Source organism: Triticum dicoccoides, chromosome 7B (assembly GCF_002162155.2).
Source record: "Triticum dicoccoides isolate Atlit2015 ecotype Zavitan chromosome 7B, WEW_v2.0, whole genome shotgun sequence".
NCBI classification, from domain to species: domain Eukaryota; kingdom Viridiplantae; phylum Streptophyta; class Magnoliopsida; order Poales; family Poaceae; genus Triticum; species Triticum dicoccoides.
Genome location: NC_041393.1, coordinates 113,557,967 through 113,573,022, shown reverse-complemented (window position 1 = coordinate 113,573,022; position 15,056 = coordinate 113,557,967). Strand labels below are relative to the sequence as shown.

Sequence of the window (15,056 nt, the reverse complement as noted above, 5' to 3'; positions counted from 1 at the left end):
AAAACCCTACAGCTACAACACCCCCAAACGCCTAGCGGTCAATCCGCCGCCGCCGCCGCCGCCGCGACGCGATGCTCCATCTCCGAAAGCTCTTCCTCTCCGCATCTCATGTCCACACACCCTCCCTCTCCCCCCTTTTCCCGCTCTACCGCCTCCTCGCCGCCACCGCACCCGCTTCCCCAGAGCCGTTCGCCGTCGAGGAGTACCTCGTCACCAACTGCGGCCTCTCCCGGCCCAAGGCGCGCAAGGCGTCCAAGAAGCTCGCCCACCTCAAGTCCTCCTCCAGGATCGACGCCGTCCTCGCCTTCCTCGCCGCGCTCGGCATCTCCCCCTCGGGCACCGCCGCCATCGTCGCCGCCGACCCGCAGCTCCTCTGCGCCGATGTGGAGCTGAACCTGGCCAAGCGCGTCGACGAGCTCACGGGTCTCGGCCTCAAGCGCTCCCAGATCGCGCGCCTCATCCCTCTCGCCCGCGCCACCTTCCGCAGCTCCTCCCTCGGCCCCAACCTCGCCTTCTGGCTCCCGGTCTTCGGCTCCTTCGAGAAGCTCCTCGGGGCCATCAAGGCGAACGGCGGCATCCTCGGAGCGGACCTCGAGAAGGTCGCCAAGCCCAACCTGGCCATCCTCCAGCAATGCGGGATAAGTGTCAAAGAATTTTCAGATACATACCTTACCCGGGTGCTCACTCGGCTCCCCGAGTACGTCCAGAATGCCGTGCTGTACATCGATAAGCTTGGCGTGCCCCGGGATTCCCCAATGTTTCGCTACGCGCTCATGGCGTTTGCGTTTCAGAGCCAGGAGAAAATTGACAGGAAAATGGGGAACCTTGAAATGCTTGGTTGGTCACAGGATGATGTGTTGACTGCTGTGAGGAAGATGCCGAGTATCCTCACTATGTCCGAGGAAAGGATGCAGACAACTGTGAATTTCTTGACAAGGGATGTTGGGCTGGAGATACGCTATATAGCTCAAAGGCCAGTTCTGGTTATGTATAGCTATCAGCGCCGGTTGTTGCCACGGCATTCCTTGCTAAATATTCTCAACTCGAAGGATTTGCTTTATCCTGAGCTTGACTTCTATTCTATCGTCGCGCTGACTGAGAAGAAGTTTCTGGACAAGTATGTGCATCCTTATGAGAAGAGTATTCCAGGCCTTGCTGCGACTTATGCATCTTACTGTGCTGAGAAGGTGCCGAATGAAGTTTCTACCTGAAAAGACAAAATGGAAAAAGAGACTCTGTGCATGCTTGGTCTGGGAGCACGTTGCTGGATTGTCGTGTTGGAATAACATTTTAAGGTTTGTCACCCCTTGACCCATGTTTTGAATGTTAAACAGTTAGCTATGGGTGATCTTGTGTAACATCGCTAGTTAACGAATAGCAGAGCGACGGATGTGATCAGCACCTAGATAGATATGGATCGTGGAGTGCCATTTCCAGTTTTCCAGTGAACATGCTTGATTATGAATTAATTTGGCCTTAGGTTTACACAGCTAATTGATAAATTTGGATATGGACTTGTCTGCAATGCTTCTGGACCTGATGCTATATTATATGTGGAATTGCTCTGCAGAGATGAGTTTATTTAATCATATTATGATTTGTTGTCACTGTTAGTGGTTCTAGTTTTTTTAGAAACTTGCAATTGTTGAAATCATGGTTACCATATTCAGAATTTGCTCCTTTTTGATTAGCTACTTCCCATTTTGCTGGGGATATACATGTTTGGTTCGTGAACCTAGTGATTTTGGTCCGCCGACTCTGATTCACAAACATATTATTTGACTCGTGAACCCAATTGTATCGCTTTGTGATTTTGGATGTTGATTCGTGAACCCAATCATTTTGGTTTGACATAAACAGAGTGACCATACCAGCAAAATACCCCCGTCGTTCCTAAATATAAGTATTTTTAGAGAGTTGAATATGGACTACATATGGATGAAATATAGAATGTAGATTCACTCATTTTGCTCCATATGTAGTCCATATTAGAATCCCTAAAAAGACTTATATTTAGGAACGGAGGGAGTATACTAAGCTAAATTGATGCTGGTTGCAAAATTTGCTTAATGGAATAACGAATGGACCGATAAACAACAAGCCCATGAGCTTAGGTGTCACTGTTTAGTCTCAAAATTTAGTACTTCATTATAGGTACCTTTTTGCTTTGCTTTTCCAGCCCATGAAACATTTGTGTTTATGAAGAGCCTGCAGCTATTGTTGTATCTTATATCTCTTATTCGTTATTGAAAGCAGGACAAGTATGATCATCATTGCGTACATCCTCCAGGTTCCTTGCATTGCATCTCTTTGTTGCAATCCTTGTTTGGTTGTGCTCCATTTTAGTTTTCAGTCTCAGTTTGCTACTTATAAAACAGACCTTCCTTGTAACTTCAGAGAATCTTGATACACGCTGCGGTAGGGATGCAAATTTGGTACCCTCCGACCCCTCCTTAGTTCAACTAAATGAACTAAGTTTTCAGAATTGACATTACTTTTGAAATTTTAGTTCCTTTGGTTTAATTATATTAAATAGGGTCGGAGGGTACCCTAAAGATTCCAAATTTGCATCACTATGTTGCGGATTTGAATAAAAAGTTTCCTGCTGTCTTTTCCTTTCATCGGATTTGTTTCACATAATGAAATGTACATATACAAATTGATACCTTATTTCCACTGTGCCAATGAAAGACTAATGACAAAAAAATTCTTTGTCATCTCCACTACGCCTACAATGCTGCAACATGTCGAGTTGAATGATATGGGGCACAAAGTCCAGAACTAGCAGAGATGGAAAAGAAAATTCTTCTGCAACCCATTTGTAGCTCATCTATAAAGCGGAATTGGATCATGTATTCATGATGTGAAAAGTAAAACGATTAAATGCAAAGATGATTGGTAAACTTATTTTTATGATCAAAATTGGCGTCGTTACAAGGACGGCTCCTGTGAGTGGGAAGTTGACCCTGAAAATCAAATAGAGAAAAGCCTACTTCCATGCTGGGAGAGTTGCAGTGCAGGAACCTTGAGTATGTAGTCAATGATGATGATTAGGGGTGGGCATATAAACCGATGACCCTGAAGTACCGAGCCAAACTAACCAAGACCGAACCTAATGATGATGATGACAACACTCGTCATGCTTTAGATGATGAATGCACTTCTAAGCCTCCAAATTCTAAAATCCGAAATCTAGTCCCATTTCAATTTTTAAGCTACGCTGATGCCGCATTGTCTTCATCGACAGGTCACCTTCTTTTTGCTAAGCTAATGGCCTTGTTCGTCAGTATTGTATTTTTGCTTTGCTCTTACATTCGTTCTCAGTCTTAAACAACTGTTTTTTTTTTCAGGCACCAGCTGGTAGCCTGAAGACCAAGAATTGGAAGGGCTTCTGGAAAACTATCAAGGTCTTCTGATGGTTGATTTGATCTGCGCAACAACAGCGAATTCAGACTGGACAAATTTTGTTTGGTAGATTTAGTTTAGTGGGGGATGGCTGATGGAGTAATAGTGGTGCTGGTGCACATGTTGAGTTGTATTTACTGAAATTGTCTTGGTGACGAGCGAGACCTAAGCACTTTTTTTTTTTTGAAACGAGGCAAAAGATTTGCCATTTTCATTGATTAAGAAGAGAATTGATCGGTTAACCGGAGGAAAACTGGGCGAAAACCTAGATACAAACCCCATAAAGGGCATATGCACAATCGACCACAGCGTCGAGGACATGGCAGCCGAGCTTCACAGAAGAAAGTTGCAAGCCTCGCACTGACCTAGACCTAAGCACTATTATTATATCAACAAAATCAGTAAATAGAAACATAACAACTCATAAATAGATAAACATACCACCTCAAAATATACAGCCATGTATGAAAAAACCTTCAATATGCAACCATGCATGGATAAAGACTTCTCATTCAGTTATGTTAGTTTGTCAACAGATGTTTAACAACTATACAATAGATTCATGTTTCGTATGACAAATCTCGATGAATTATACTGCAACCAATTCCTGCAGCAACACACGCGATATCATGATCACAGAGTTCATCTTCACTTATTAGTGACGGCCCCAAGTACGCAATATGTCAAATCCATAGTCTGCATCCAACCGGAAACACGTACCAGACTGAGGTTTACAAACAGTAAGAGGAGTGATCCATGCCGTATATCAGACCTATCAACTAATCAGCCATTCAGTTTAGGTCTACGACCAGCCAAACTTGTAGTCGAGGATGTAAACCAAGATCAGCGACAGTGGGTACAGAAGGAATGCGACGAAGCACGTCCACAGCGGGAACTTGGTCCCGAAGCTGGTGAAGAGGCCCATGATGATGCACACGAGGAAGATGACGAGCACCTCCGATGAGAAGTCCCAAGTTAAGCCCCTGATGTAGACGAGAGCCAGGAACACAGCCAGGCAGAGCGTGTTGTTCATGGTCACTCCACCATACACCTGCAGTTTAAATGGCGGCATCACATGAAATTCCCCTTTTGGAACTTTTGAGGCGTACAAATACTGCGGTATGGCAAGATTTTTGTGTTGCGAAGCTCCTGCCTTATTAAAAAAAGATATGGCCATGCTATCTTACAATGACATGCTGATAGAAAATAAAACAGAAATATTTTCAAAGTAAGCAGAGCGACACTATTTTCATGTGGTCAGTCTTGTATACAACATATATCCATGTACCACTGAGAAAACATGTATCAACGTTTGACTGCAAAGATCAGACAGTGACTTATACGTACTGATGCCCAAAATCATTCAATGAAATAAGATTTTGCCCAAAGATCCGAGAGTGACTTGTATGTAGCGATGCCAAAAATCATTCAATCAATCAGATTTTCCATACTGCCATTTGAGTAGAATTTCATTTTGCCATTTGAGTAGAATTTTTAATCATCTGAAGTATGTTTTTTCAAATATCATCAATTTGGATCTCAAACGGTCAAACCCTTGCTACCATCACGGAATTAGTTTTGTATTAACTCCTTAAAAGCACCTTACGCCTTCTAAGGCACAGTTTAAGCTTTCTTGTGATGTGATGTGCTCTGCTTACGTCCAGAAGTGTTGATAAAATTCTCTTATCATGTTCTGTAAATTCGACTAACTCTGTACAGAATCTAACATCCATTGATTGTCCTCTCACATTTTGTCTCACATGTATCCGAACGGAATAAATATTTGGGTGCAGCTTGACCAAGAAAAAAGAAGAATACAGAAAAATACTCATATATCTAAAAGCAGCTGCACAAAAAAGACAAATATTTATGCACCGTACATCCTATATCCACTAAAAAAAAAGCCTGCACAAAACAAGAAAAAAAATAGAATTCCACGGTAACAAGTAACAACAGAACACCAAGGAAGCCCAAGTCTACAGTATGTAAGAACTTTCAGTTATTCGGAAAACTGTTTCTAATTTCTTCCACAGAATACCTTGCAATATACTCCCTCCGTCCGGAAAAGCTTGTCCCTCAAATGGATGTATCAAGCACCGGGACAAGCTTTTTCGGACAGAGGAGTATAAAAAGATTACCAAATAACTAGCTTAACAGTATAGGAGAAATAAAAACAAAAAAAGTTAGAGAAGGGAAAACAACATTGAAACTAAGAAATCAATCAGAATGAAGGTATTTATATGACTGCTCCAATTGTCAACAGTAAACACAAGGTATCCAACAGACATACCTCAGAGAATGTTAGAGACAAAGTGCGTTGCTTCTTTCGGCTGGCAAAGATAATGGCTGAGACAGCCTCGCTGGAATTAGTAGCCAAGGGCATCGCAATGAAGGAAATGAAGAAAGATGGTATACTGGTAGCACTTGAAAAGTTGTGCACAGCATCAACGAGTGGGTCTGCAAATGCAGCTGCCATTGCAGTTCCGAGAAGCAAAAGTGAAATGGCTTTGAAGCATGTCCAGGTTGGATTTTCAATAGATTCATCATCTTCTTCATGCTTGTCAAGCAGTGCATTATGTTCTTCCCCTGTTGTCTGCACAATTGTAGGATGATGCGATTTATCTTGATGGACAAAACAACTGCGCAAACATGTGACTATAAACTTACAATGTGAAAATCATCCATAAACTTTTTTGAGTAGGCGCCAGAACCAGCAACAACACGCTTAGCTTCTTCCAGCCATCTAAGGACGCCATCAACGAATTCTCCCTTTTCAATGGAACTATTCCGAGACCTATCAAAGTCAGCCATGACTTGATCTGCAGCTAGATTACTATCCAACTCAATATCTTCAAAATTCACACCAACGATGAAAGCTTGTAGTTCACCACGCCCTATCCTTCCATCATTGTCCAGATCAATTTTGTGAAATAACCTGCCAATTTTTACAGTATCACTGTGGAGATACTTTTTGGGATGAAGATATAGGGAAAAACGAATTGCAAACCGGTGGCTTACTTCTCTATGACAGAAACATTTGGTGTGCCATCATCATCGATAAGGTGACCAAAAGTATGCATTTGAGCATGTTTCAGAAGCCCAGACATTACATGCTTCAGTTTTGAATATTCTAATTTTCTCCTCTGGATCCATGGCTGAAAGATCTGTTTGTGGAGGATGCAAGTATTGTTCAATGGGGCAATATAGATCAAAATAAGATGATAATAAATGTAAGTAGTGTGTGATTGCCCCTTAGAAAATTAGCAACACATAAATGAACACGTGTCGCAAGATTTCAGCTCCTGACCAAATGAAATGCCTAGAGGAAAGTCAGATAGGTGGTAGAGAGGCATCATTTATTCTTGTTAAATTTCCTTACCTCCAAGATTTTAAAGTGCCTTGATAAAAAATTCATAACTTCTTCTGACGAAATGTACATAGCTATACTAGAGAGAAATGTACATAACTATACTAGAGAGAAATGTACTATTAAAGCATAAAAGGTGGGAAAGCGTAGAGTTCATTTTCCCATGAGGTCAGTATATACCTGGTATAGGCAATAAGTAAGCAGAAGTAGCACTGCAACTATAAGCCCAAGCAGTAGAGTTAAGCGATGACCAGATTTGAGCTTCAGAATTTGCGGTATCTGAACAACGATAAAGGGGAGAACAGATATCGCCATGATTCTTGCTGCATAGCTAGTCTGCAAATCAGTGGAAACACCAGAGCCTAACAGCGCAGATGTTATTTAGCAAAATATCAGAAGGGGTCTAATAGATAACGTATGTACTGATGCAAGCCATGGAAACTAATTATGCTATAGAAGATGACTATTCCCAGCAATCATACTGATATATCATGTCCAAAATTCATGTTTGTGATGTAGAGGTAAAAAGAAATCAAAATTTCTTATACTGCGTGACCCAACAAACGCCCATAGTTTCAAGAAGTGTTTCCTCAAAATAGTTTCATGAAGTGTGAGCTGAAGTAGAGCCCCTATCTAAACTAGTCTAGTGATGTGGAGCATCACATTGTAACTAAATATACAAAGCTATTAGGTGGTGATATTGTTCAACGATTTGTTTGGAAGACTGGAAGTCCGGATGTCAGGTGCATTTAATGACATTCAATTTGTTAGGTCGGACCCCCTAACTGGAATTTGAGAAATAACAACATATCAAAAAGACTGAAGGCTTTGGTATCCTGGGAATCGATTGTAGTTGAATCCTCTGACAGATCACATTTACCGACAATAACACAAGATCCCCAAAGTATGGTTAAAAGCATGATCGTCGATCCCGCCAGCAGGCCCATTCCAATCAAAACCTGACTTTGAGCAACCTCCTTAGTGCCAGAGAGGCCGGAAACTGAAATGCAAGAAACAGACACATTATGCATTTTGCATCTACATATCACTCGAGTGTTCGTAAAAATGGGACAAAAAGCATACTTTATTATAGAATTATTTGATGCTATGTCATTCCAAATAATGACTTACTTGTATACTACTCCCTCCGTTCCAAAATAGATGACTCAACTTCGTACTAACTTTAGTACAAAGTTAGTACAAAGTTGGGTCATCTATTTTGGAATGGAGGGAGTATGCATGTTTGCTGAGAGTAAAATATATCATCCTTATAATGCATACTATTTTATTATATATTAAAGTTTATTTGAAAAGGAGGATAACCCCGGCCTCTGCATCAAGCAATGCACACACCCAACATTGCATGTTAAAGTGATATTTTTTCTTTTTAATATCTAAGCATTATTATTTTTATATAATATGCATATTGACATTTTTTGTATGTGTGTGGTGCAAATGGCGAAAATATAGTTTGTCTGAATTACTTACGTGATTAATACTCAATATACTTATGTACTTAACTGAACATAGTGATATTATTAATTTCTGGCAAAAAAGAGAAAAGAACGCACACATTAACAGAACAAAATAAACACTACACGTTGCTCCTTTGTGTTAACAGATTGATTAGTACCCGTAAAAAAACAGATTGATTAGTAAAACAATAATTAGGGATTTTTATCTTTCCTTATTTACCATCAAGATTTAAGGAAACTATAACCGCTTTCCTAGTTACCTGCAAAAATAATACTAATCTCTTTCCTATTTTGTAGAAGTAAAATGTCCATAATAGCCCTGCACGATCATGGACATTAGCTTAACTAGTAGAGGTAATATAATACTGTTAGCCACTGGATGATATACATTTGATGGTTCTTATCGATTGGGAGCATCCAACGATGAGACGATCCGAAAACTAAAAGACGAGTCATCAAACAGACACAGCGAAGCGAGGAGATGAACAGAGTTTTTTTTTTTAAGAAAGAAAGAAGGAGATGAACAGAGTTCACGGGAAGAAGAAGAACGAACCGAGGATTAGCAAGGCGTCCGGCAGCGCGCCGAGGATGGGGAGGAAGAGGCCGCCGACGATCCCCGGGCCGAGGATCTCGAGCAGCAGCTCGCTGCCGGCGGAGAGGTAGGTGGCGGACTTGAACATGAGGAAGCCGTAGGCGAGCGCGAGGAAGAGGTTGCCCCCCGCCGTCTCCGTGCAGGGCAGGAAGCCGTAGGTCATCTCGCACCCGCCCTCCTCCGCCTCCCCGACCGGCCGCCCCGCCGACGGGAGGCGGAGCACGGTGGCGTCGGACGCGCTCCCCTGCCCCGGGAGACCGTCGGAGGCGAGCAGGCGGCCATGGGCCGAGACGGCGATGACGGCGAGGAGGAGGACGACGAGGGTGCGCGGCGGCGGCGGCATCGGGTGAGGGAGGGCTGGCGAGAGTGGGATGGAATAATGGCGGCCGCGGCGTGGCACAAGTGGTGGGGCAAAGTATGGTATGGTGCGGCTCGGATGCTTGGGCTGTGCCGGCCGGGTTAAAGGCCGCGCCGGCGCGCGCGAACCTGACGGCTACGTGGATACGCTTCGCGAATGCGGGCAGGCGGCACGTGGCCCGTGGCTGCGAAATTTAGGCCGGGCAGACGGAATTTGTTATCGAAAGAGCACATGATATGTGGGGTCCCAAAGGGCTGCTCGGATAAAAAAAATATAAAATCGAGCTTAGGATACGGGGGGACGGCAGGCAGGCGCCGGGGCAGGTGTGGCAGCCTAGCCTCTTCGCTTTCTCTTTTGCCGTTGCCATGCCTCGTCCTTCACTTTTTGAGGCTACGAGAGGAAGTGAGATGCAATGGAAAGCCGGCACCTCTCGTTTTCTCTCGAGGCTACGTGAGGCCGTCAGACGTTATCTTCGGGCTCCGTTGGAGTTGCATGATGATGGTAACCAGAGATTAGCATATGTCGCCCTTGCGTATTTGCTTAGGCTGAAGAGACCAAAATAATTACTTCTACTCGTGGGTTACCCAACTATAAAATGATTTCCGATGCCTTTCAAGTCTAATCTCATTGACATAGAATCTGATCTCTGTTCTCTCTATGTGTGGACGGTCTATGTTTCTCGTCACTAGACTAAGTGGAATATGCCTATAGTGGACATAAGTATATATGTTGTGTGGATGGGACGTGGAGTTTCTGCACCCGAGCTCATTTGAGCTCGGGTGAACAGTAAAATCGAAAAACTTTCAAAAAATTTCAATTTTTTTTTGAGAGAAACATTGGAAAAAGTTTTAAGTGCTTGCAAAAAATCGTCATGAAATCACATTTCTAGAAGGCGTGGCAAAAAAAACAAAATCGGTACTTTGAAAATGCTACTTCAAAAGCATTTTGGAGCCTGAATTTGTTTTTTTTGCCACGCCTTACAGGAATGTGATTTCATGATGAATTTTTGCAAGCACTTAGAACTTTTGTCAATGTTTCACCTCAAAAAAATTAGAATTTTTTGAATTTTTTTCGATTTTACTGTTCACCGAGCTCAAATGAGCTCAGGAGCAGAAAAGGTACTTTCGGTGTGGATGGACTTCTCCTCATTTCCAGCACATGTAACTTCCTTCTATAAGGCATGATTTACTATCCCCACCATTATCATATACCATATTCTACGAATGTCGTCGGCTCACATGCATTTGATATGAATGCAAGACGATTATCATGTGCTAGGCCTCGAAAAAATCAACATACAAAGGATATGTCGTGTGGCCTCATCAAACAACTTATACATTCTCAAAATGAGTAACAGTAAGTTGTACAATTTAACTACGACTTCTGCATTGAGGGCATTACAACACACACCGTCTTCACTGTACCCTATTCCTAGGTCTACGTCTCATTCGATGCCCACATATGTATCCGCCCAAAGAAATGCTCCAAATCGGACCTTAGGAGGCACGCCATCTTCCAAGCTCCACCCCCGCTAAGAACCTTGCCTAGTAGTCTTGTGAGGGCTGGTGACTCACCATCGAACACTTATCATTATGTGAAAATTTCATTAATCATAGCAAGCCAGGAATGCACACGCCACTAGGACAGGTGTGCAGCAGGCAGGCGGAGACGCTTCTTCGTTCACTCACTCCTTTTTCTCTTTCTTTTTTGTCATGCCTCTTCGTTCATTTTTTGAGGCATCACAAGAGGTGAAGTGTAATCAAAAGCCAACACCTCTCGTTTCCTCTCCAAGTTACATGAGGCTGTCAAATGTTATATTTGGGCTCCTTTTCTTGAGAGCGAGAATCCTTGGGCTTTGTTGGCGTTACATGATGATGATAACCATGAACTAGGATATGGCACCCTTGCATACGTGATTTGGCTGAAGAGACCAAAATAAGTACTTGTACACGTGGGTTACCCAACTATAAAATGATTCCCGATGCCTTTCAAGCCTAATCTCATTGACATAGAATCTGATCTCTGTTCTCTCTATGTGTTGGCGGTCTATGTTTCTCGTCACTAGACTAACTAGAATATGCCTATAGTGGACATAAGGTTATATGTTGGGCACTGTTTGCCACTGCATTGCATTTATCGGCTTGTGCGGATGGACTTCTCCTCATTTCCAGCACATGCAACTCGCTTCTATAAGTCATGATTTACTATTCCCAACCATCACCGTACCATACTTTATGAATGTCGTCGGCTCACATGCATTTGATATGAATGCAAGAAGATTATCATGTGCTAGACCTGGGGAAAATTCACATACCAACTTACCAAGGATATGTCACCTGCCCTCATCAAACAGTTTGTACATTTTTCGTACCATCTCAAAATGTGTAACAGTAAATTGTTCAATTTAACTACCACTTCTGCATTTTACGGATGATACTTTTGTGTGTCTTTGTATATGAATTGGTAAGGCTTATGGTGTCACAAAGTACTTATCATTATGTGAAAATTTCATTAATCACACAGAAACTTAATTTCTTCCAAGTAATCATCACGTGTCTGTTGTCTAGTCCAAAATCTATACTGTAATTGCATTAACTTCCATTGTTTTCAAAAATAATTTATCTTTATGTTGGAGTTATTTCTGGTTTTAGCTATCTATGGATCTCTTTGGTTGTTGGTTTTATAATGTAGGATTGTCCAAAGTCTCAATAGTTCAATGTGTTTGTACATGTCTCCGTTTCGATGGAGTTTTAGGATCCCGGCCAACAACGATTTCTCGTGAAATCTCGTACATGGAAGATTGAGGCACACAATTATAGGTCGAACGGTATATTTGAGCATATATCACTATATACATTGCTCCATTGAGATTTACTTTTGTGCCTATCAGACTTAAGATATCTAGAAGCTAAAGACGGCGAGGATATATATTCTCTTACATTTGATGATCAAGAATGTATGAAACAACAATGCTACTAATAAATTTCGTGCTTAGCTCTAGTATGTCAACCTAGAGCCACCTGAAATGTGGTGCAACTATGATTGTTGCCACAAGTATTCCAATTTGATCACACCTCAAGGAACATCGAGGCAAACTTTTAGAGTTCAAGATGGGGGGTGGATGCCATGGACACCGCTAGCATCCTTGAGTCCCAAAATGTCATCTGGTTGCTTGCTAAAGTCATGGTGGCACCAAGGGATATGTTGCCCAACCTGAAGGGACTAAACTACTTGCACAAATGGATTTTCCAACAACAAAATGATTCCCAATGCCTTTCAATCCTAGCAACTAATGGATCTACTCTCTGAAAACATATATGGATGATCTCGATGATCGTTGTTCGACATCACTAGAGTAATTGGAACAGTGAGACTTGGAATGGCCATGTGTTTCTACAATGGGCATTGTTATCGTGAAGTGAAGATACTCCACTACATCAAATTTATGTGCCTTTGTGGATGCATGCTTCAATTCTAGCACATGTCGTAATACATGCTTCAATGTGGATACATACTCCACTACATCAATTCTAGCACATGTGGGCAGGCGGCATGTGGCCCGACTCCGCGGTATTTAGGCCGAGCAGATGGAATTTCTTAGGCTGGGGGAGTATCCTATACTTTTTTGCATGGTAATACGTGTCTCATTCATATCATAAAGATCAAAGTACAAGTCATGTAATGACCGACATGACAAAACTGGAAAGATAGCAGAACATCTCTGAGCTTGACACCAACGCCCGTCACCTGCCTCCAGCACCACCACAGCAGCCGCCAAAGAAAAGAATGACAGATCACCTCCCCACCCGAGATCGACGCGGCTCCATCGCTGATATGCAGCTTTGCGGACCTCCAAGATGGCTCACCAAAAGCGAAGCCATTGCCGTTGAACGAATCAGACCGGGGCAACACCCCGGAAACGCCGTCGAACTCCAGATGTAGCACCCCACCATGACTAAGATGCCGAAGGAGGAAACCATACCTGCCATCCACGAACCACGAACTCAGCACACGTTCCGTCTTCCAGATGTCGTTGATGCGGACCATAATCTGTATCCGCTCCTGAACTACCTCCCAAGCTCCACGCCGACGGGAGCAAACACCTTCGCAACGGCGGAGCCCGAGGACACAGGTCCACCACGAGGATGCCGCCACCGCCACGCCATCCTTTCTTGAACAGATTGGTTTCTAAATCCATCTCCAACCATAGGGCCAATGGCCTCGTCAGGGAAAGATCCGAAGAATCTTTATTTAACACCGTCATCGTCGCCGCCGAAGCCAAAACATGAACAGTCCTAGACTACGAAGGAGTAAAAACGATCCACACGCGTGGATCCGGCGACCCCTCTCACCACCAACGACCGAGGTCGCTGGCGGAGAGGAGCCGTCGAAGGACGGCGCTAGAAAATTGGCACCCCTGGCGGCGGCTAGGGCTGGAGCCGCCAGGGACGAGAGGAACGGCTCGTACAAAGAAACTTACCGACAGTATCCTATACTAATCATGTACTATATGATACTATTTTCTAATCGAAACTGCCTAGCGTACGATGATTTTTTATACGATTTCGTACTACAAGACACAGGCACGTTTCCTGATATTTTGGCCCGCACCATTATATGAGTTTGGTCGTATAAAAATCGTATGGATTTCTGTCGTACGTATAACAGCTTTCTTTTTTAATAGTACTACCTCCGTCTCGGTGTATAAGTCATTCGCGTAGTTTTAGGTCATCGATTTGAGGATACCTCCGTCCCGGTGTATAAGTCATTCGCGTAGTTCTAGGTCGATAATTTAACTATCTAAATATGTATTATATGTGACAAAAAATATATATTTAAAAACTACATCCGTGTGGAAATCTAGTGGTATACTTTTCATGACATATAACACATATTTAATTTCTCAAATCGATGACCTAGAACTACGCGAATGACTTATACACCCGGACGGAGGGAGTACATAATATCATGTATTAGTATTGTACATTACCTTATTTATTATACACACGGTAGCATGGCATTTATTATGATACGGGTGATACCTAACCCTCTCTTCCTTCATTTAATTCTATTTCATCTCGTTAAAATTGCCTAATTAAAATGCATGATACTACTTATAATACTCCCGTTGCAATCAGCCTTATAGAAAGAGCTGGCATAATATGTGGGGTCCGAAAGGGCTACTCGGATAAAGAAAGAAAGATATAAAATCGAGCAGACGAGGAGACGGCAGCCACAGGCAGGAACGCACGTGGCACCGGGACAGGTGTGCAGCCTAGCTTCTTTGCCGTTGCCATGCCTCTTCGTTGATCTTCACTTTTAGAGGCTACGAGAGGAAGTGAGATGCAATGGAAAGCCAACACCTCTCGTTTTCTCTCGAAGCTACGTGAGGCCGTTGGACGTTATCTTTGAGCTTCGTTGGCGTTACATGATGATAATAACCAGAGACTAGGATATGTCGCCCTTGCGTATTTGCTTAGGCTGAAGAGACCAAAATTATCACTGCCACACATGAGTTATCCAACTATAAAACGATACCCGGTGCCTTTCAAGCCTAATCTTTCTTTTTTTGTGGGGATTTCAAGCCTAATCTCATTTACATACAAATCCGATCTCATTCTCTCTATATGTGGTCGGTCTATATTCCTCGTCACTAGACTAACTGGAATATGCCTATATATAGTGGACACAAGTTTATATGTTGGGCATTGTTGCCACTCAAGTGATTCACTGCATTGCATTTATCGGCTCGCGTGGATGGACTTGTCTTCATTTCTAGCACATGCAACTCGCTTGTATAAGTCATGATTTACTATCTCCAACCATTATCGTACCATATTTTATGAAAGTTGTCGGCTC

At 42.8% G+C, this 15,056-nt stretch overlaps 2 protein-coding genes across 2 annotated transcripts; one reads left to right on the top strand and one right to left on the bottom strand.

Moving 5' to 3' along the window:
• The first annotated feature begins 6 nt into the window (after window positions 1-6).
• Window positions 7-3,612, top strand: LOC119341080. The gene is made up of 2 exons (XM_037612977.1): window positions 7-1,295; window positions 3,351-3,612. Exon 1 carries the CDS (start codon window positions 72-74, stop codon window positions 1,209-1,211), a length of 1,140 nt encoding a protein of 379 aa, XP_037468874.1. The 5' UTR covers window positions 7-71; the 3' UTR covers window positions 1,212-1,295; window positions 3,351-3,612.
• Window positions 3,613-3,899: 287 nt separating this feature from the next.
• Window positions 3,900-9,276, bottom strand: LOC119336061 (sodium/calcium exchanger NCL2-like). The gene is made up of 7 exons (XM_037608100.1): window positions 8,801-9,276; window positions 7,584-7,772; window positions 6,953-7,134; window positions 6,424-6,569; window positions 6,073-6,340; window positions 5,696-5,998; window positions 3,900-4,456 (listed from the first exon to the last, which is right to left on the bottom strand). The coding sequence occupies exons 1-7, from the start codon at window positions 9,180-9,182 to the stop codon at window positions 4,208-4,210; spliced, it is 1,719 nt and encodes a 572-aa protein (XP_037463997.1). The 5' UTR covers window positions 9,183-9,276; the 3' UTR covers window positions 3,900-4,207.
• Window positions 9,277-15,056: the final 5,780 nt, after the last annotated feature.

Bases quoted from the DNA above. Each gene is read 5' to 3' on its own strand.
- LOC119341080 (XM_037612977.1), top strand. From the start codon at position 72: ATGCTCCATCTCCGAAAGCTCTTCCTCTCCGCATCTCATGTCCACACA.
- LOC119336061 (XM_037608100.1), bottom strand. From the start codon at position 9,182: ATGCCGCCGCCGCCGCGCACCCTCGTCGTCCTCCTCCTCGCCGTCATC. The intron at 6,570-6,952 runs GTATATACTGAC...CTCCACAAACAG, and splicing joins TTACTTATTGCCTATACCAG to ATCTTTCAGCCATGGATCCA. The intron at 4,457-5,695 runs GTATGTCTGTTG...TTTAAACTGCAG, and splicing joins TGTCTCTAACATTCTCTGAG to GTGTATGGTGGAGTGACCAT.